This window comes from Hipposideros armiger, unplaced genomic scaffold, assembly GCF_001890085.2.
Source record: "Hipposideros armiger isolate ML-2016 unplaced genomic scaffold, ASM189008v1 scaffold_0, whole genome shotgun sequence".
NCBI lineage: Eukaryota > Metazoa > Chordata > Mammalia > Chiroptera > Hipposideridae > Hipposideros > Hipposideros armiger.
In genome coordinates this window covers 2,343,782-2,363,032 of record NW_017731350.1, presented here as the reverse complement: position 1 = coordinate 2,363,032, position 19,251 = coordinate 2,343,782, and the positions used below count along the sequence as shown (strand labels likewise).

At 50.0% G+C, this 19,251-nt stretch overlaps 2 protein-coding genes across 9 annotated transcripts in view; one reads left to right on the top strand and one right to left on the bottom strand.

Moving 5' to 3' along the window:
- Window positions 1–17,567, top strand: part of AGBL5 (AGBL carboxypeptidase 5) — a 25,683-nt gene extending 8,116 nt beyond the window's left edge. For 3 of the 8 annotated variants that reach the window (XM_019641333.1, XM_019641407.1, XM_019640947.1), the window contains exons 3-17: window positions 1,018–1,278; window positions 1,488–1,659; window positions 1,986–2,149; window positions 2,708–2,885; window positions 3,158–3,336; window positions 3,755–4,211; window positions 4,715–4,884; window positions 5,222–5,357; window positions 6,033–6,235; window positions 6,877–7,091; window positions 14,309–14,464; window positions 15,546–15,658; window positions 15,961–16,007; window positions 16,485–16,615; window positions 16,977–17,567. In XM_019641333.1, the coding sequence (XP_019496878.1) occupies window positions 1,064–1,278; window positions 1,488–1,659; window positions 1,986–2,149; window positions 2,708–2,885; window positions 3,158–3,336; window positions 3,755–4,211; window positions 4,715–4,884; window positions 5,222–5,357; window positions 6,033–6,235; window positions 6,877–7,091; window positions 14,309–14,464; window positions 15,546–15,658; window positions 15,961–16,007; window positions 16,485–16,533 (2,454 nt within the window). In that variant the 5' untranslated portion in view covers window positions 1,018–1,063 and the 3' untranslated portion in view covers window positions 16,534–16,615; window positions 16,977–17,567. Of the gene's footprint in view, window positions 1–71; window positions 373–1,017; window positions 1,279–1,487; window positions 1,660–1,985; window positions 2,150–2,707; window positions 2,886–3,157; window positions 3,337–3,754; window positions 4,212–4,714; window positions 4,885–5,221; window positions 5,358–6,032; window positions 6,236–6,876; window positions 7,223–14,308; window positions 14,465–15,545 lie in introns of those variants that run through there. The other 5 variants (XM_019641022.1, XM_019640875.1, XM_019641160.1 and 2 more) reach the window with 5 other exon arrangements.
- On the bottom strand, window positions 17,363–18,602 carry OST4 (oligosaccharyltransferase complex subunit 4, non-catalytic). The gene is made up of 3 exons (XM_019641505.1): window positions 18,492–18,602; window positions 18,228–18,366; window positions 17,363–17,612 (listed from the first exon to the last, which is right to left on the bottom strand). The coding sequence occupies exon 2, from the start codon at window positions 18,363–18,365 to the stop codon at window positions 18,252–18,254; it is 114 nt and encodes a 37-aa protein (XP_019497050.1). The 5' UTR covers window position 18,366; window positions 18,492–18,602; the 3' UTR covers window positions 17,363–17,612; window positions 18,228–18,251.
- Window positions 18,603–19,251: the final 649 nt, after the last annotated feature.

Genomic DNA, 19,251 nt, shown 5'->3' with positions numbered 1-19,251 from the left:
CTGGCCCACCCCGCCCCTCAGCCCGGGTTTCCCTCAGCCCTACCCGCCCTCCGGTGGCCTCCTCTCTGCCCCCTATTACCTGCCTTCCCGCCCTTCCTGGAGTGCGAGTCTGTCTGCACCCATCCAATGCCTCCAAGCCCCAACCTGCTCCGCGCAAGATGGTCAGTGTGAGGGTCCTTCAGAATCGAAGGTTGAGAAGCCACCCCTCTGCCCCCAAGTAGTTCTCTACCAGCCACTTTTTTAGAGGTGCTCAGAACACCCATTACTCACCCCCAACTGCCGGGGTAGCTTATTCAGGGACTCCAGTGCATACAGGGTGGGAGAAGGGGGGAAATAGACCTGTGCCCTAACTGGAATTGAGCTAGCCTCTAGGTAAGCAGATGGCTTCTGCCCAGTTTCCTTTGACTTGGCAAAGGCCACACTTGTCTAGTATTCTTCCATAACAGGGATCGGGTAGGGTAGTAACCAAAAAGGAAGAACCAACCCTTCCAGGGCTCAGGGGAGCATCAGAAGAATGCCTGGTCAGTTCTTATGAGGAGAGAGGAGTGGAGACAGGAAGCTGCCCATTTAAACCTAGAAATTTGGTTCTCTGTGCTCTGCTCTGCTGGATTGTGGGGAGCCAATGTAGGAAGCAGATACAGAACCGCCCATTTTTTAAGAACTGCCATGCGTTGTGGTGGGTGTTTCTTGGCTAGGTTTGGGCAATCTGACCTCTCTAATTATATTCTCTAATCTTTGGGCTGCAAAGAAGCTTCAAGTCTAGTATTTCACTTTGGAATAGCCAAGCTGTCATAAAATGGGGTCCTTTTAGGTCAGTTGTAACCCTTAGTGTGGAGACAGAACACTGCTTTCTCTTGGCCTTTGCTGGAAGGCCACTTCTATGTTTTTGAGGGGGAGAGAACCTCTGGCTTCATAAGGCACTCCTTAAGAGTAGCTCTCATTTATCCAGAGATACCCAGAAAACTTGTTTCATTTTTCTTCCCTCTCCTCCCTACCCCACCCCCCATGTTTCCCCAGCTCTCAGGGCCAGAGTGGGGCAGGAGGATGCTTTCCCAGCCCCACCATGGAGCTGCGCTGTGGGGGATTGCTGTTCAGTTCTCGCTTTGATTCAGGGAACCTAGCCCACGTGGAGAAAGTGGAATCTGTGTCTAGTGATGGGGAAGGAGTAGCAGGTGGGGCGTCAGCCCCCACCGGCAGCATTGCCTCTTCCCCTGACTATGAGTTCAATGTGTGGACCCGACCAGACTGTGCTGAGACAGAATTTGAGAATGGCAACAGGTAAGAGGAAAGTAATAGAGGGTGGAAGGAAAAGAAAGGGGGTGTTCCCAAATCTAGCTCACTTAGCCCTTTGACTTACAGGTTGTACAGTATGCTACCCTCTCCCCCCCCCCCCCGTTCCTACCCCCCACCTACTTACTACTCTCCCACATATCCCCTCTCCAACCCTCCTGTATATACTCACCTTTCTCTCCTACTCTGGCCCTCAGGTCATGGTTCTACTTCAGTGTCCGGGGAGGATCTCCAGGAAAACTCATCAAGATCAATATTATGAACATGAACAAGCAAAGTAAGCTGTATTCCCAGGGCATGGCCCCCTTTGTGCGTACACTGCCCACCCGCCCACGCTGGGAACGCATCCGAGACCGTCCCACCTTTGAGGTAAGTTCTCTCTGAGGAGGAAAGAAAGGCTTGGGTGCTAAAAATAGAGGAGGGCAAGGAAAGAGGAGTTACCCTTGATACAGAGCACTAGGCCGGCAGGACACCAGGTTTTGGTACCAGCTTTCCCTGCAGCGCTAGCTGGAATCCAAGATAAGCCCCTGCCTCAGGACGCCTCAAGGGAGCTTGTTGACAGTTGGAAAGTCTCATAGGGAGGGAAGTTGGTCAGTGTGACAAGGGTGTGAGGTCAGTTCCTGGTGACGCCAATAGGATCTTATTTCTGACCCGATGGCATGTTGCCCCCCCCCCCTTCCTCCTCTGCTCCTCAGATGACAGAGTCGCAGTTTGTGTTATCCTTTGTTCACCGTTTCGTGGAGGGCCGTGGGGCCACCACCTTCTTCGCCTTCTGCTACCCCTTCTCCTACAGTGACTGCCAGGATTTGCTCAACCAACTAGACCAGCGCTTTCTGGAGAACCACCCTACTCATAGCAGGTGCCAGCCCCATTCTTCTCCCACACAGTCCTGGACCAGACGGCACCTCTGCTACTTCTGGAACTTACCCTAAGAGCCCTTCATCAAAACCTCATCAGTTGTTTTCTCTGTAGAGAATGTGGGACTTTGGGTACCTTTGACAAATATGTTTCCATGTGACCGTGATCTCAGCATACCACCACCTGCACTCTACTCACCCACCTGCTCATTCAAGCCCTTAGTAGTCCAGCTCCCATCAGTTACCCAGAAGTTAGCCAGCACTGCCATTGCTCAGCACACCTTTTTACTGTCCCATCAGAGGACAACTCTCTGTGTCTCTGCCAAGTAATCTGTTGTGGGGAGCCCTAAACCGGAGAAAAGAGTTCATCCTATCCTGTACTCTGCATTCTGGCAATGCAGACCCACCTAAGTCCTAAACCCCCAACACCGTGAGGGACTGTAAGGCCCCAGAGGTTAGGCTAAAGGACCAGATCCTACAAGTCCTGGGCTCGTGACAAGGCCCACCTCCTGCTAGGACTTTAGGGACTTCTCCTGGCTTCATGATTTTTATCCCTACAGCCCCCTGGATACCATCTATTACCACCGGGAGATCCTTTGCTATTCTCTGGATGGACTTCGTGTAGATCTCCTAACTATCAGTTCCTGCCACGGGCTTCGAGAAGATCGAGAGCCCCGTCTAGAGCAGCTATTTCCTGACATCAGCACCCCTCGACCATTCTGTTTCACAGGCAAGAGGGTGAGTGGGAATAGTGTAAAGGTAGGACCTCGGCCTTTCCCCAGTCTAAGGCACTGTTGATCGCTTAAGGCCACGTTCTCTCTAGGTGTCTTGGACACAGCCTCAGCCTGTATTCTGAGGCAAGTGTGGCAGTTCCCACTCCACTTACAGACTCAGCCAGCTGCAGATCCAGTGGCTGCTCCTGCCTTATCCACCCCCTCCACCCCCGGTGCCCTATACCCTGTTCCTCGGAACTTCGAGTGACCTAATGACTGCGCTCCTTTCCACCTCAGATATTCTTCCTAAGCAGTAGGGTACACCCTGGAGAGACTCCATCCAGCTTTGTCTTCAATGGCTTTTTGGACTTCATCCTTCGACCTGATGATCCCCGGGCCCAAACCCTACGTCGCCTCTTTGTCTTTAAGCTGATTCCCATGTTGAACCCCGATGGTGTGGTCCGGGGCCACTACCGGTAAGAAGCCTCCCCAGCCTGTCTGGATTGTTCCCAGTCCCTCTCACGCCCTGCATCTCCGTGAAATACTATCAGCCTTTCATCTAACTTCTGTATTCCCAATCCTCTTGTACCCTAACAAGGGCAAGGTCTCCTCATTGTCCAGTGACCCCAGAAAGAATGGGATCCCATCTAGTGGCACTCTCTGGAAGAGCGGAGCTAGAATAACTGCGGGTGCATCTGGGTAGAGGGAACTATCCTTAGGTTTCTATGGTAGGAGCAATAGCAGATTAAGGAGAGGGCCTGAGTTCTTTCCTAAAGCAACTTCAGCCTCTCATTTTGTAAGGCCAGTCTCCCATAGTCTCCTTTGCATGTATTCTCATGTCTTTTTCGCTGGCCCAGCCCTCTAGACCCCGCTCCAGTCTTTGTTTCCCTACAGCACAGACTCCCGTGGAGTGAATCTGAACCGTCAGTACCTGAAGCCCGATGCGGTCCTGCACCCGGCCATCTATGGGGCGAAAGCTGTGCTTCTCTACCACCACGTGCACTCCCGTCTGAACTCCCAGAGTCCCTCTGAGCACCAGCACAGTCCTCATCTCCCTCCTGATGCTCCCCTTTCTGACCTTGAGAAAGCCAACAATCTCCAAAATGAAGCTCATCTTGGGCACTCACCTACTGGGGATAACCCTGACACCTGGACACAGGCTGAGCCAGCAGAACAGAAGCCCCCCCGTATGTGGGTTATGCCACAACAGTCCGCTGAGGTGGAGCTGCCAGCCCCTGACACCATCCCCCCCAAAGAGAGCGGTGTTGCTTACTATGTGGACCTGCACGGACACGCTTCCAAAAGGGGCTGCTTCATGTATGGAAACAGCTTTAGTGATGAGAGCACCCAGGTAGGAGTCCACAGAATATCATGTGCGTGTGGGAAGTGTTGCAGGTTAGGAGATAAAGTTTAGGCCATGAACAGAGGGAAGGTGATCTGGCAGGAAGGCCTATGGCTGGAAAAGGTGAACTACTGCTGAACAAGCTTCAAAGGGGCACGAAGGGATGGTACTGGAGTCAGATGTCTGTCATTACATCATGACCTCTCAAAGAGGGTCAAGCTGTTGGCATTGTAGTCTTGTTTTTTCGAGAGTTTGGGAAACCAGGGGAGGACAATTTTGCGTTACTGGGGAGAAGAAGCTAAAAGCTTAAAGAGGTAGAATTGTACCTTTCCAGCACCTGGAAATAATGTCAAATATTCTGTGAGAATTCAAGAAACGCTGACTGCTGCTGATGGTTGTGAAGGTATCTGCCATGTATTAAGTCACATGGCTCCATGCTTGCCATCTCTTGTTGCCCTTCTTTCTTTGTCTGGCTCTCCCTTCTGAGATGCCTTTTTCCTTCCCCAAAACAGGTGGAAAATATGCTATACCCAAAACTCATCTCCTTGAACTCAGCCCACTTCGACTTCCAGGGCTGCAATTTCTCAGAGAAGAACATGTATGCCCGAGACCGCCGAGATGGCCAGTCGAAGGAGGGAAGCGGTCGGGTTGCAATCTACAAAGCCTCAGGGATAATCCACAGGTTCGGTGGAAACTGGAATATGGTTGATGAAATAGTTTCCATAAAGAAAGCAATACCCAGTCTGGAGGGTTTAGGGGCAGGGGACAGCCCAAGTCTTTTCAGAAGGCAGTGTTATTATTGTGTTGTTATTGTCTTTAGTCTGGGACTCTACCTTTTTGGGACTTTTTGGGTATGTGATACAGTTCCAAGGTCAGTTGCTGGTGGCTGAGGATTGGGACTTTCTATTTATGTCCACTTTTTTCCAAGTGACTACCTTCTTAGACCACCTAGGCTGGCTCCCATGGTTCTATCCTAACTCCGTCCAGACAGCACACTGATAAAGGTCTCTGTGTCTTAGCTACACACTTGAATGCAACTACAACACTGGACGCTCAGTAAACAGCATCCCTGCCGCCTGCCATGACAACGGGCGTGCCAGCCCCCCGCCCCCACCGGCTTTCCCCTCCAGATACACTGTGGAGCTGTTCGAGCAGGTATGGGTACATGGGGTAAGCGGGGAGCAGGGGAACCTCAAAGTCTGGAAGGGCCTTCGCTCCTGCTGCCCGACTTGAGGGTCCTCTGAAGAGAGACTCACCATGCTCGCCATCTCACCACTGTGGTTCTTCTCCGTCGATAGGCGCAGGTCTCTGACTGTAATAGTACTGAACAGATGGATGGGCACTGTTTCTAATACACACACACTCCCTCCCCGACTCAGAAAATCCCCTCGCACATCTGAGTCAGATTCTTGGCCCCGTAGCTTGTTGTCTTCCTGCTTCTATTAGGTTAGTTCACTCCTGGGCTAAAAGCACCCCTCTACAGGGGTCTTGATCCCCGGTGTCCTAGGGGGCACACAGAGGAGTAGAAAGAGCTGTGGGTTACAGAAGTGAATCAAACGCCTTCTCCTGCTAGACTTCCTCCTGGCACCAGCCAGAAAGCACACTTGCCCCTGCTCATATGGATATGGGCCCCAAAATGAGCAATGGCTTAGGGAACGGTTCTAAATCTATTTGCGATAAACAATCCAGGCACAAATGTTAGGGTACCCTTTGAAGAAACTTGTGGCCTGGCCTCTCCCTCCTTCCATTGTGCTGTGCACCCCACCCCAACACCACAGCCTGGTTTGGAAGACCAAGACACTGAGCCAAAATGGACTGACTTCCCCACAGGTGGGCCGAGCTATGGCCATTGCAGCTCTGGACATGGCAGAATGCAACCCGTGGCCGCGAATCGTGCTGTCAGAGCACAGCAGCCTCACAAACCTCCGGGCCTGGATGCTCAAACATGTGCGTAGCAGCCGAGGCCTGAACAGCACTGTGAATGTTGGTGTCAATAAGAAGAAAGGCTCTCGAACTCCACCCAAATGTAACAAGTAAGACCAGCAGGGTGGAAGGGACAGAGGGTTTGAAAGTGGAACAGGGATGCAGAGTGAGGGGTTCCCAGGGATTTATGTTCCTTCCCTGCTTCCAAAAGGACCACATGGTGAATATTTTTAGGGTAAATTAAAATTAGTAAGATTAGCTCATTTTTTGAGAATGGGATCCTGTTCCCTTTTACCTGGAGCTGCACACTTCACAGATATCTGAAAATCAGGTTAGGGGACTCCTTGCTCCAGAGCCCTGCACAAAACCAAATAAAATTGGAGTGGGGTGGGGGCAAGGCTCAGCTTCCTATGGTTGTGAATGACTGATTGAGGGTCCAAAGGCTAGCACCACAACAATAAGGGGGGAATCCACTGGGAGTTAAAGCTGCCCAGGGACGGCTTTTATGGCTCTTAGTATATTTTCTGCAGGAGCATGTATGTGTGGACAAGGGCTCCTAGGCATTCCTGAGATCAGCTGGTATGCCCCAGCTTAGATACCTTATCCATCAGCAAGAATTCCTCCTTCCTCGGAATGAGGCCCCTCTGCCTTTTCACCCCAGGGGTGAAGCTTTACTGAGCATCAGACCTGGGGAAAAACTCGAGACACAATCTCCCTGGCCCAGGGTTAACTGGCATCTGCTTCTTTGCAGTGGATTGCCTGTTTCCTGCTCTGAAAATACTTTGAGCCGCACGCGAAGTTTTAGCACTGGCACAAGTGCTGGCGGTAGCAGCAGCAGCCAACAAAATTCTCCACAGATGAAGAACTCCCCCAGCTTTCCTTTTCATGGCAGTCGGCCTGCAGGGCTGCCAGCCCTGGGCTCTAGCACCCAAAAGGTCAGCCACCGGGTGCTAGGTCCTGTGAGAGGTAAGCTAGTCTGGGAGCCCCTGCAACAGGTGTTCAGTTGTTTGGGGCATTGCTGGGGGAAGTGAGAGCTTGAAGATACACACTTGGCCTGGGACCGAGGGGTGAATCAATAAAATTAGTTTATAGCAGAATCTGCAGCCTCTCCTGCGACCTTGGTGTTCCCTGCGGCATGAGCACCAGAGTGGTATTGTGTGGCACAGGTGGCAGTCCTGGGTATCTGGGCTCCGGCACATGCTGGGAGGCAGGAAGTTTCTAACGATGAAACACTGGCTGAAGCAGGGCCACACTGAGTCATGGAGTCTCCACTTCAGGACAGTGCCGGTTGGAGACAGCGTAAGGAAATGCCCTCGCAATCCAAACTGCAACACTGTAGAGTGACGGAGAATCCTCTCCAAGGTCCTATGGGCTAAAATTGTTACTGGCTTCAGAGCCAATTCAGAAAGTAAAATCAGAAAGATTCCAGCTCTTCCAAAGAAAAGCGGAACTGCAGACAGCTTCTGTTCTAGGCTCACAAAGCAACAGTCTAGCCTTTGCCAGCAGTGGCCACAATTCTTCAGCTTTGCATCGGACCCCCTAGTTTGGCCTGATGAGACCCTGCCTGATAAGACGAGAGATTCTGGGTCAAAATGTATACCAGAAACAGATGGGCCTACAGGGAAAAAGAAGAGGGAAAGACACCAGAGCCATTCCCGAGACTGGTGGGCAGAGATTGTAGTAGTGCCACTTCTGGAAATACACTAAGCCACAAATCAATGTTGTATGTGGCTTCTGGGCTACAGAAATCTTGCCAGAGTATGGAGGCTTGTGAGCTAGAACTAGGAGCTTTGCTGGTTCTCAGGCTGTACTCATCCTTGTTAGCAAGTCCCTGCTACTCGGCTCGCATCAAAGCTTTTGGTGCAGACCAAACACAAGCACCAGGTCATCGCTGTGGCCATCTGACTGCACTAGTTAGAGCAGCCAGAGAGCGAGCAGCGGCCCCTCCCACCTCTGACCAGGGAGACGTTCCATCTCTGACATGCACCCTCGTTACCTCTGTTTATATTCTTTGAGATCTGTCTTCATTGGGAAAGGACACTTACGTATACTGTGTTGGAAGGAGAGTATTAAAGTAGTAACAATACCTTATATGTAAATAACATTAAACAGTGAACAAAATAATATCACACATTTCATTTAATCTTCACGAGGACCCTGTGGGATAGATGGCATTTCCATTTTTATGATGATGAAACAGGCTATTTGAGGGTGACTTGTCCAAGATTACACAGCTATTAAGTGGCAGAGTTATTTAACTATGTCTTTTCATGCTCTGGTATACTTGAGTTGCCCATCTTAAATCTGGATAAAGTTTTTCTTCTAACTTCTTTTCCTCTTAACTCATAGTTCCTGGGAAGCAATAGCAGCATCATAAATTCTTCCCTGTCTACACAAAAAGGAAATAGAAAAGAGCCTTTTCTAGGTCCTCACTGGAGGATTCTAAGCAGTTCTTCCCTCCAAATGCAGAGTGCTGTATCGAGCTCCTTGAGTGAGGGACATGAATTGTTTCTTCATTACTTCCCCAAATAACTAATAGGAAATAGGCATGGTCAGTACAAAGTAATGTCTAGTAGGAGACACAGGACAGTAAACACGACATAAACACACACACACACACACACTGTAAACATACAGGGACCTGGGAGCCACTGTCAGATAAACAGGAGTTAAATTATCCAAAGAATGTTCAGTTGAGAAACTGTTTTGAAGAATGAGTGGTGGTATATGGTTTGACAAAAACATTCCAGATTTGAGAATGATGGCCAGAACCAGAGCTGCTGCATAGAGAGGACAAAAATCAAGTGTACTAGCAGGCTCAGAGGGGCAAGCCCTTCACCACACAAGTCAGGTGAAGAGAGGTGGGAGGAAGAAGTTGAAATGTTTTGAAAACAAAGATCATGAGTTAATGAGACATATGGCAATGATTGTGTGCTTCTGAGAATGATGGGAACCAAAGACTTAGGTAAGAGAGCTGTCTGTGAACTGTATGTATCAGGCAGAGAAGGGAGGGGCAATCTTTGGAGTAGTTTATACATGAGAAGACTAGCGCCTGTACCAGGGTCTGGAAAGGAGAGATGAATACACATAAATAGAAGTGGCAGGACTCAGTGATGGTGGAAGAGAGACAAACTAAGAGAGCTTCAAGGCTACAAGCTGAAGAAGTCATGATGACATTAAGACACTGTTGGATGACAAAGTGATGCGTTTATCTAGTTTAGACATGCTTGGATGTCATGCTATCTATATGGAGATGTTCTGCAGGCAGAAAAAGGGTCAAACTGTAGAAAAGATAACATTGGGGTTGGATCTAGGAGTCATCTACATACAGGTGCAGGTAAAACCAAATGAGAAGCTATGTTTCCCCAGGTGAATGAGCTTAGAAGCAGAAAAAAAGAGCTGGTTTGAGTACAGAGACACCCAGGAACTTGAATAAATATTTATAAGAGCTAAGAAACTATGTCTCTAAGGTCAGGGGGTCAAGAAAAGGTTTACTAATAATACCAAACAGGAATACTGTGAGGAGCGGAAAGGGCAGATCCTGGGAGTCTTGCCTCCTATGTTCTCCTGGGCACTTGCTGCAGTTTTTGCTGCTTTGCCTCTTAACATGCCTGATAGGACACCAGGATGGGAGACTGGCTCTATCTTGGAACCAGGACCCGTGATACAAACTGTGGTGTCCGGACTTGGTGTTTTCAACCCTTGGAATAACTTCTCTGTCCAGTGTGAGCTGTCTGCTGTGGCTTTGTGACATTTCCTTTTCCACACATCTGGCTCTTTGGCCCCTGCCACCTCTAGACATACTTGGTCTTCCAAGACAGGAAGGACATGACTCCGTACCTCTGATGTCTAATTAGAAAGCAGCTATACTTTCCAAACCCGAAACTGGGATTGTGATTTGACAAAGGATTTTTTTTTTTACTTGTGAACTTATTTATAAGAAAATTTCCACTAATGTATAAAAATTATATCACATTTAAGTATACATTTATTTAGTGACTCTGCTTTATTGGCTAGAACAAAATATGAGTTTAGGCTATCCAGAAAATTTCAGAAAAGATCTAGGCAGCCTAGTCAGAAGCTTGAGGCAGAGGTTCAGGGAACTAGTCTGACAGGTTCTGTCCTCAGATGCTGGGGGATGACATTTTAGAAGGCCAACAAGTAGCCAACTTGGGGTGAACAGGAATGTTCCTAGGGCAGGAGGCTGGAGGAGCCTCTAAGTAAGCCTTGACTCCCAGCAGCCCCTAACCATAGTCAGGATCTTCACCTCCTCCCCTGCTACAAAATGTGGCACCACCTTCCCAAGTCCGTGGTCTAGTTCCTGCCTACTGGCTCAGAAGCGCAGACAGCAATATCAGCAGCTACTGCTGCTGCTGCAGAGAAGGGAGAGATCAGCTGGGAATAGCTAATATAATGAGGCAAGGCAAGTCTGTGAGGTAACTGGTGCAAGGGCAGATGCAAACGGAGCTCAAAGGAGGGCCTGCTGGGGAGAAGGCGGAGAGGTAAACCAGCTTCTCCTATCGGTTATGTATTGAAAACGGCAAGGACTGCGGGAGAGGCCAGTGAGGTGCCCAGGACACACAATTTAAGAAGGCAAGGGCCTCCCTACATTGTACACCTTAGATGCCTCACTCGCTTCATCCTAGTCCTGGCCCTGGATTCAAGCAACAGTCTCACTCAATAACTGAAACATATGCCCTGGCCCTGCAGACTACCCAGTGTCCAGGACACTGGGGTAAAAGACAAGGGACTTAAGTGTCAAGTCTTCAGCTGTCATCCTACCACCGCCACTCATCCCTCCCAACTCTGGCAGTTAACCCTGAGGTTTACTAGAACCCTTTCCTGGCCTGTGCGATGCCTTGGCTCAGCTGACAGGCAGCTTTTGGTAGAGTAGCTAAAGGCCAGTGGTGAGTGGAGGAGGTTCCTTTGGGAAGTGAGTCAAAGGACACAGGAAGAGTCCTCCAGCACCATCACCACGTTTACTGCAAACAAGTTACATGTTAAATAGCAGATTAAAACTTATTTGATGGCAGGAAATATCTCCTAACACATCTATTTATCACCTAGCACCATGCCCAGCACTTATTAAATGATCAGCAAATATTTGCTAAACAAATAAAAGGCAAGAAGTTGGGAACTGCATGAATGCCTATCTCATCTTTCCACCCCTCAGAGGGCATCAGATCTGCAGTTGTCCCGGGGATTGAGTAAGATCTGGGGTGCTACATGTAGGGACAGTTCCAAAGTTGTTTTGGGGGATGCTGCAGGACCAAGGCACAAGTCACATAACTGCTCTAAATTGTGAGGACTTAGAATATCCGTTCTAATTCATACAATGGTGAGGTCAGCCTGGCTCTGCCTCTCAGACTTGCCCAAGGACTATTCTACCGCTCCCAAAATGGAAGGAACATACAGCCCATTACCATAAAACATCATCTCACCACCTCTGGAGGCCGAGCTGATCACATACCACTCTTGCACTCAGTCTTAAGCCGCTGTTCCTATAGCTCAGAACGAAGAAATAATCGAGTGGGGCTCCTCCCTTTAATTTTTGTCTCAGTGGGGACTGTGCAGACCTGGATTATACTGGGGGCCAAAAGCCAAAACATGAGAAACAGCTGTGTGCTCATTGCCAAATTTATAGGCAGGCCTGGCCAGATCTTAGGGTAGTCTTTTGAGTAATGATTGAAATGCTATCTTTAAAAGCCTTACACTTTCCAGATCAGACTTGTCCCCTAAACCAGGCCTTGTCTTCTCTCCTGAAACTCTTCAGGGGCAGGATTCCTGAGTTGTATCCTTAATACCTTTCCCACAATCCCTCCATTTCACACTGGCTTTTTTTTTTTTTAACACCATTTGCTTGTTTTGCTTTATACCTTCTTGAGTGTCATGCAGTTTCTTACTAGAACCTAAAGCATCCCAACATCTTTTGCCTGCTTTCTTGCTTGCTCTCTCATCCTTTTTGGGGGTGGGTGAGGCTTCATCCCTTAACGTGGTTTCAGCATACTCCTGTGTATGGAGATTTCTCAGACCGCCTAGAAACCTGCTATTTCCCCCTCTATCAAGCTCATTATGCCTACTGCACTGTCACTTGGACATGATAGTGACATCCCTGTTTTAACCAAAGAATTACCCAGGTTTGCATTCTCCAGTATCACTAAGTCATTGGTGGTGGGTAACGTTTCAGGTTATTTGACTGTGGCCTCGCATCTCTGACATCTGTTGTCTTGTTGGCACCGCTGTATCGGCTTTTACTAGCCCCCTAAGATCTGGTTGTTTTTTACTCTTGGCTGTGGTCTTAGACTCAGCATTGGTACCCAGCATCTCAGCAAACTCCTCAAAGCTATAGAGTACCTTCCATCCTGAGATCTCTCCCTTTCTAGTCCTTATTCATGAAAGTATCAACTTTTTAAAATTTGGTTTGGGACCTTCTAGAAGTAGCCTTGTTACTGCCAGCTTCTGTTCAGTGTAGCTAGACAAGATGAAGTTACTGTCACCTCTTTCCTAAGCTGAAGGCTTTTCACATCTACCGTATGTTGCTTTGTCAGGTGTCACCTGACACCCTGGAACCCCCATCGAATTCAGCTCCATTGGAGGTTAATAGCTCATGCAGTTTGAGAGCATTTGGCACCTGCTGTCCCTCTGTGATAAGTCCCTGCCAAACCTGAAAGCCTCCCTCCCCCACCCAGTCACTGTTTATGCCACTGGGCCCCCACCTTTCAGAACTTATAACAGTGAGGCTCTAGCCACAAGGAATGGACCCGAGAGCTGCCCCATAGGGTATAACCATATGCCCTTAGCCAAGAGATTACTGAGCCAGCTCATGTTCTGTAGTGGGTGCCTGCTCTTCAGGTAAACAAAATGCTTATTAAGGTCTCTGTTTTCTGGACAGTATTTTACAGGCACTGAGATATGTAGTATTAGAGAAGGTCTCTACCCTCAAGAGACTCAAGTGTAATTAGAATATCAGCAAACATTTATTGAGTACTTACTATGTGCCAGACACTATTTCAAGTCCTTTAACATGTACAAACTGATTTAATTAAGGAGAAACCATAAACAATTACTAACCAAGTGAGCAAATGACAATAAAGAGAGAACAATTAATTCTACCTGAAATAGTCAAGGAGGCTTCACAGAAGTGACATTTGAGATGGGAGATGTAAGATATCCAAAGTTTCACTAGGAAATGACCTTGCAGAGGAACCACACAGCTAGTAGCCACAGGGGTTGTAGCACAGGGTGTGAAGGATCGAGTCAGCATCCTACTGAGGATGTGAAGACTGGAACCACAGTGGGCAGGGCTGTGAATGCCATATGAAAAAGTTTAGACTTGACCTTTAAAAGACCTTCAGTATCTCCCCCTAGCCTGAGCCAAAGTGATTTTTGATCAGGTCTGTATTTTAGAATAACAATTTCTGGCACCTGTGTAAAGGATGGATTGTAAAAAAAAGAGACCAGTGGGGAATTTTTTTCAAAAGCCTGAATGAGAGCTAATGACCTGTACCTGGACACTGGTGATGGCAAGGGAGAATAAAGGAGGAACTCACGTGAAGGCAGAGGTAGAACTGTCCAGGTTTGGTTAAACATGAATCTAAATGTGAGTGAGGAACTGAAAGATGAAACAAGGTTTCTAGCAGATTCTTCACCAATATAGGGAGAACAAAGGAAGGGTGGGAGAAAATGAATTTTGTTTGGGTCATAAGACTGCCCGTCAAAAATGTCCAATGGACTATTAGAACTGTTGTTCAGGAGAAAGGGCTAGAGGGAGATTTGGGGGTTTAAAGTATGTTGAGCAGGAGAGGACCAAGGATAGACTGGTGAGGGGGACACTGTCAGTTAAGGGGCAAGAAGAGTAGCTGAAGTGGAGCAGTGAGAGGTAAGAGAACCTAGGAAAGCTGTTTAGGAAGCCAAGCTCAATAACTCTGCCACAAGGATGAACTGGTGGGTGAGTAGGTTGGTTAGCCACAGAGAGGTGAGCAGGATGAGGGGTGGCTGAGCACTGGATAACTGGAATAAATATTAGAGGTCTTTCTACTTGTCTTAGATTTACTTCAGAAAAGGGATGCTGGTGTGATAACAGGCTTGAAAACAGGCATCTTCTGACCGAGGGCCAGCAGGACAATGGAGTGACAGTACCTCACTTATTTGCCCTTTTATCTGCTCATGTCCCTCCCACTCAGAGCCCCGAGGCCAGGACAGGAGACGGCGGCAGCAGCCACTGACCTATCGCCCTACTTCAAGCAGCCTGGCCCCATCCCCAACTCCTGCCCGTTCTAGCCCAGCCTCCTCACGCAACATGGGCCCCTGCCTACTGCCCAACTCACTCAGTATATCAGGTCTGTACCCACTGCAGCTGAAATTTGGGCTCGCTAGCCTCCTTCCTTTCTTACCACACAGGGTGTAGACCAGGCTCCTGACTAGGCCTGAAGAAATCCCTTCAGCTCCGTTGCCAGCTGACCGGGACCTCCTTGTTGACTTCATAGGATACAGGCCACTCCAGACCAGGGGCATCGGTTATCCTCCTGGATTATCCTGAACACCCATGCCCTTGTACATGAAGATGGAATTTAATGAACGTCTTTATATAATAAAATAGTTACCATTTACTGAGCATTTACTATGTGGCAGGCAATGCTCGAAGCACATTATCTCATTTAATCCTCATTTTTATAGTTGAGGAACCTGAGGACTTTTCTACCTGCTACTTAGTCAAGCTTCCTGGCTCTCGGAGCTGGGCAACGTTAGACAAAATCGAAGAATGAAAAAAAGCATAGGTCTTTTACCTGTCATCACCACAAATGTGTGACCATATCATTCACCTAAGACCTTGGCCTTCTGCTCTCCTTTTAAGTCCAGACCCAGCTGTGTAAAGGACTGGATGGGAACGATTTCTAAGAAGTGCAGCATCTTCTGCCTCCCTCAGAGCCCGTTACTCCTAACCTGATAACTCTCTTCACTGGGTAGCCCTCAGTCCACGTGTCTTGGGTGCTGCTGACTTGATCCTTAAATGCTTACACATTTGACTGGAACAGCCTCTAAGGTCTATAATTTAAGAGTATTTCAGCTTGAGTGTGTTCCGATCGAAGCCCCAGCTTGCTGCTCCACCCGTTGGGCCAGGCTAGAACATGCCAAGCTTCTTAACCAGGGGAAACCCCACGACCCCTGGACATTTGGCAATGTTTGGAAACATTTTTGGTGGTTACAAATGGGGAAGGGACAGGGAAAGAAATGCCATCTAGTCGGTAGAGGCCAGGGATGCTGCTCAACATCCTACAATGGCACAAGACAGCCCCTAACAACAAAGAAATATCCAGCTCAAAATGGCAATATTGACAATATTGAGAAACCTTGATCTAAAAGAAGTTACCACTTCTTCTCCATGGCCCTTCCCAATTATCAGTTTCCTTTGTTCCCTAGGGAGCAGCTGCTCATTCCTGTCCTCAGGAGACAAGCCAGAGGCTGTCATGGTGATTGGGAAAGGTCTACTAGGGACTGGACCTCGGATCCCCTGTATCAGGACCCGACTGCAGGTAACACGTTGGGGTCTTCCCCAGTCCCCAGCGTAACAACTCTGGCAGAGCCCAGCAAGGCACTGTTCATCTGGGTAATGGGAGGGAAGATGCCTAGCACTGCTTTACAACCTCTCCCCGCACCCATGTCACAGAGCTGCTCTGGTGTCTGAGTGCCTGTCTGTCAAATGTCTCCATCCCGTTCAGCCAGGTCTCTTGCTTGCTTCCAACCCATGACCCTGCCAGATATGCCCCAGCCTCTCAGCCTGCTAGCTTTGGCTTTGCCTGCCCCTGCCCTTAGCTTCTCCTCTCTTTCTGCCCAGACCTGCCCGAGGAGAGTTCCAGCCAGGAGGGGTCCCGGATTCCCCAGGTAATACATCTAGTTGCTGCTCTTAGGAACAGCTGTACCACCAACTCTAATTCAGTCCAGATCCCCATGCTAGGTTGGCTAAAGTTGGGTATAGGCAGCTGACTGGATGGGTGAAGTGTAAGCCGCTCTGGCAGGAGCTGAGGCATAGAAAGCTGAGGAAGCTCCACCAATCCTCGAACATCTTTCTATACCATACTTCTCCATTCAGCCAAATCTTGACCATGGAATAGCCACGAAGGTTAAATGCTAGATTCTTTTGCCTCCCCTAGTTAAATAAGACCTGGAGTGTATAGTCATAAATTGAACCCAAGAGTTCTCTAGCTATTATCCTGCCTTACCCGCTCAGCTAGGGACAGTGCCCAGGAATTCAAGGTCCCAGTACCTATGTTGAACACTAAACTACACTTATTCATGGAAACTCCAGAAGCAAAAAAGTTGGAAGAATCCAGCCTCTTAGCGCATCTCTTGTCCTCACAGGCTAGGCCCAGGTTGGGCCGGGACTCACCGCCGACTCGCAGAGGGATGAGAGGCTCTTCGGGCCCCACATTCCCTACCCCTCGGACCAGGGAGAGCAGTGAGCCGGAGCCGGGACCCCGCTCAACACCAGGGTAAGCACCGGGGTCCAGTCCCTCGCCCCATCTCATTTCTATCCCCTCATTCCCATTTCTGCCATTCAGGATCATTTTCTTCCTTCCCTACTCCCTTTGACCCCCAAAAGACTAAATGTACTTTCCTTAAGAATCTAGTCCGATTTTTTTCCCCATCATGGCCTCAGTCTTCACTCCAATGGACACGAAAACAACTTCTAATTAGGGTGCAAGGCCTAGGGGCTGGCTGGTTCCAGCATCAGACCACTGTGCAGTACTCAGCCTTATCCATTCACCTCTCTCATCTCCCAACCCCTGGCTAACAGACCAGAAGAGGGGCAGAGTTTTTACACCCCTGATTCCTCTCTCTTCTCTGTTGCAGGCTGCCTCAGGCCGGTCCCCCACGGCCCCACTCTGCCCCTGCCTTTTCTATTTCCTGTAGTCTATCTGACTCCCAGTCCCGGACTTGTTATAGCGGGGGGCCCTTGGGCCAACCTGAGGTTTGTTTTGTCCCTAAATCTCCCCCACTCACTGTTTCTCCTCGGGTCTGATGCCTTGAGACCTTCATGCCCAGGATATAGCCACAAGATGGAGAACACAGTGGGAACTGTGCTAGTCCCCTCCCTCAGCTGCTGATTCCATGTGACAACCATGACTCCGTGGAATGCCAGCCACACTGTTCTGAGGCATTGCAGAGCATTACCTTGAAACAGGACAACGCAGAAATGTGCCACCCCTTCCCTCCCGCCACAGCACAAGATTTGGGACCACAGGAAAAAAAAAATCTATATTTTTATATTGGGGGGGAGGGAGTAGAAAAGAAAGCAGCCCCTATACTGGGTCCTACTCAGTGGCAGCTTCTTGTTCCATAGGGCTAAGGAAGACTTTGAGGAAATAAAAGTTGTTTGAAAAAAATCTAGGTGTAGTTGCTTTGTATGTTGTGATGGGTAGAAGGGATGAAGTGAAGTGTGAAGGCCCCTCACACCCTCCATCTTGCCTCAGACTATGTCCTGGAACCCTAGAAAAGAGGGGGAAAGACCTGAGGTAAGGAAAATGCTGCAGCTTTCCTCTGGGCAAGTCCTTCAGGAATCAACTCCCATCCAGCCTCTCCCCCTTTCCATTTCTAACCCACTCTTAAGGTTGGTTTCCAGGCCCTTCACCGTCCCGTCCCCCCCCCACACACACACAGTAGCCAACCCCTAAATCAGTGCCCTTTACCCCAGAACATGGAAATAAAATTGTTTCTTTACAGCCCCTCACAAAAAAACTGCGTAAAGAAAGCCTAAACGACTTTGGAAAAGTGTGAGCAGCCCAAACCCTCATACGTGGATGGCATTTATTCCTACCGGTGTCAGTGCCTCCGTACCCCCAACCTGGGCATCCGGGGACCACATGAAGTTGCGGACTGACGGGGATTAGGAAACCCATCCCCATTCTAGCAGGTGCAGTTTAAGGGGGAGAGGCAGGGAGCTGACAGGCACTCCTTTCTCTGTGCGGATAAAAGGCCCCAGTTCTGGACTGTGTCATGCTTGGCCCGACAGTTTCTGATTTGAAGTTTCCAACCCTGCAGGCCCTGGCGCGGCCTCGCCACTCCACTCTCCGGGGGCTGGGCGCTACAGCCCCGGACCGTTACCTGGGGCTGAGAAAGCGCCACTTTTCATTCCTGCTTCTTGGGATTATTGACGGCCACGTAGTGATAGAGAACGACAAGCAGGAAGAGCGACACGCCCAGCATGTTGGCGAAGATGGCGAGCTGCACGTCTGTGATCATCCTGCGGAGAAGAGGAGGGATTAAGCCTCGGGCCGGCACACCCCTCGCCCAGACTGGGACCCGTCCTCGCCCTCCTGGTCCAGCCACCGCCAGATGGGCCGTGGACAGCGCCTGCGTGCTTCTCACCTGATCAACTGGGCTCGGCTCCGACGCGCTCTGCGCACTAGCTCGAGGTAGGAGAGTTGGACCGGAAGTTTGTAGCGCCAGCTCTGTCCCAATCCAGGCACTTCCGGCCGTGCGGCTTGGCCGGATCGGGCTCTCTAGCACCGCTGTCTCGCCTGCTCCCCGCTGCACGCCCGCAAGGGGCGGGGCCTCGGGCGGGGCTGCGGAGCGAGCGTGCCTGGGGCTCGCACGGCGCAGCTGCTCACAGCTGGCGCGGCGGGGGATGCGGTTAGCTTCGCCGTCACCGCCTTCCCGGAGCCAAGGAGTGCGCTAGGGTGAGGGTGCGACGGCAGAGACGGGCAGGAGGCTCAGCCTGACCCCCTCTTCCTGCCCCGGCCCCCCGCGCTGCTGCCCACCCTTCGCTTCCCGGCCCGACCCAGCCAAGCCAGGTGCTTCCTTTGGGCCCTGCCCTCAGGGTCCCCTCCCTGGCCTGGGCGTCGGGGAAAGGGATGAGAGGCGGTGTAGAATGGAGACACAGCTGGGACGACCGGGTGCGCCTCTCCTTGGCGCCAACCTTTCTGCCCCACGAACGCCAAGTTGAACGATCCGGCCTGTGATCTGACCCGTGCCTCCCTTACTCGAGCTCCCTCCTGCCACCCCACCCCCGGAGGTGGGCGTCGGAAATAGGGCGGACCCTCCCGGAATCTAAACCCAAACCGTGGGACTTCGGCCAAGTGGGAAATCACCCCCCGGATGTGAAGGAGGGGGGAGGAGAGGAAGGTCT

What these genes read in the sequence shown, in the direction of transcription:
- OST4 (XM_019641505.1), bottom strand. Translation starts at nt 18,365, where the DNA reads ATGATCACAGACGTGCAGCTCGCCATCTTCGCCAACATGCTGGGCGTG.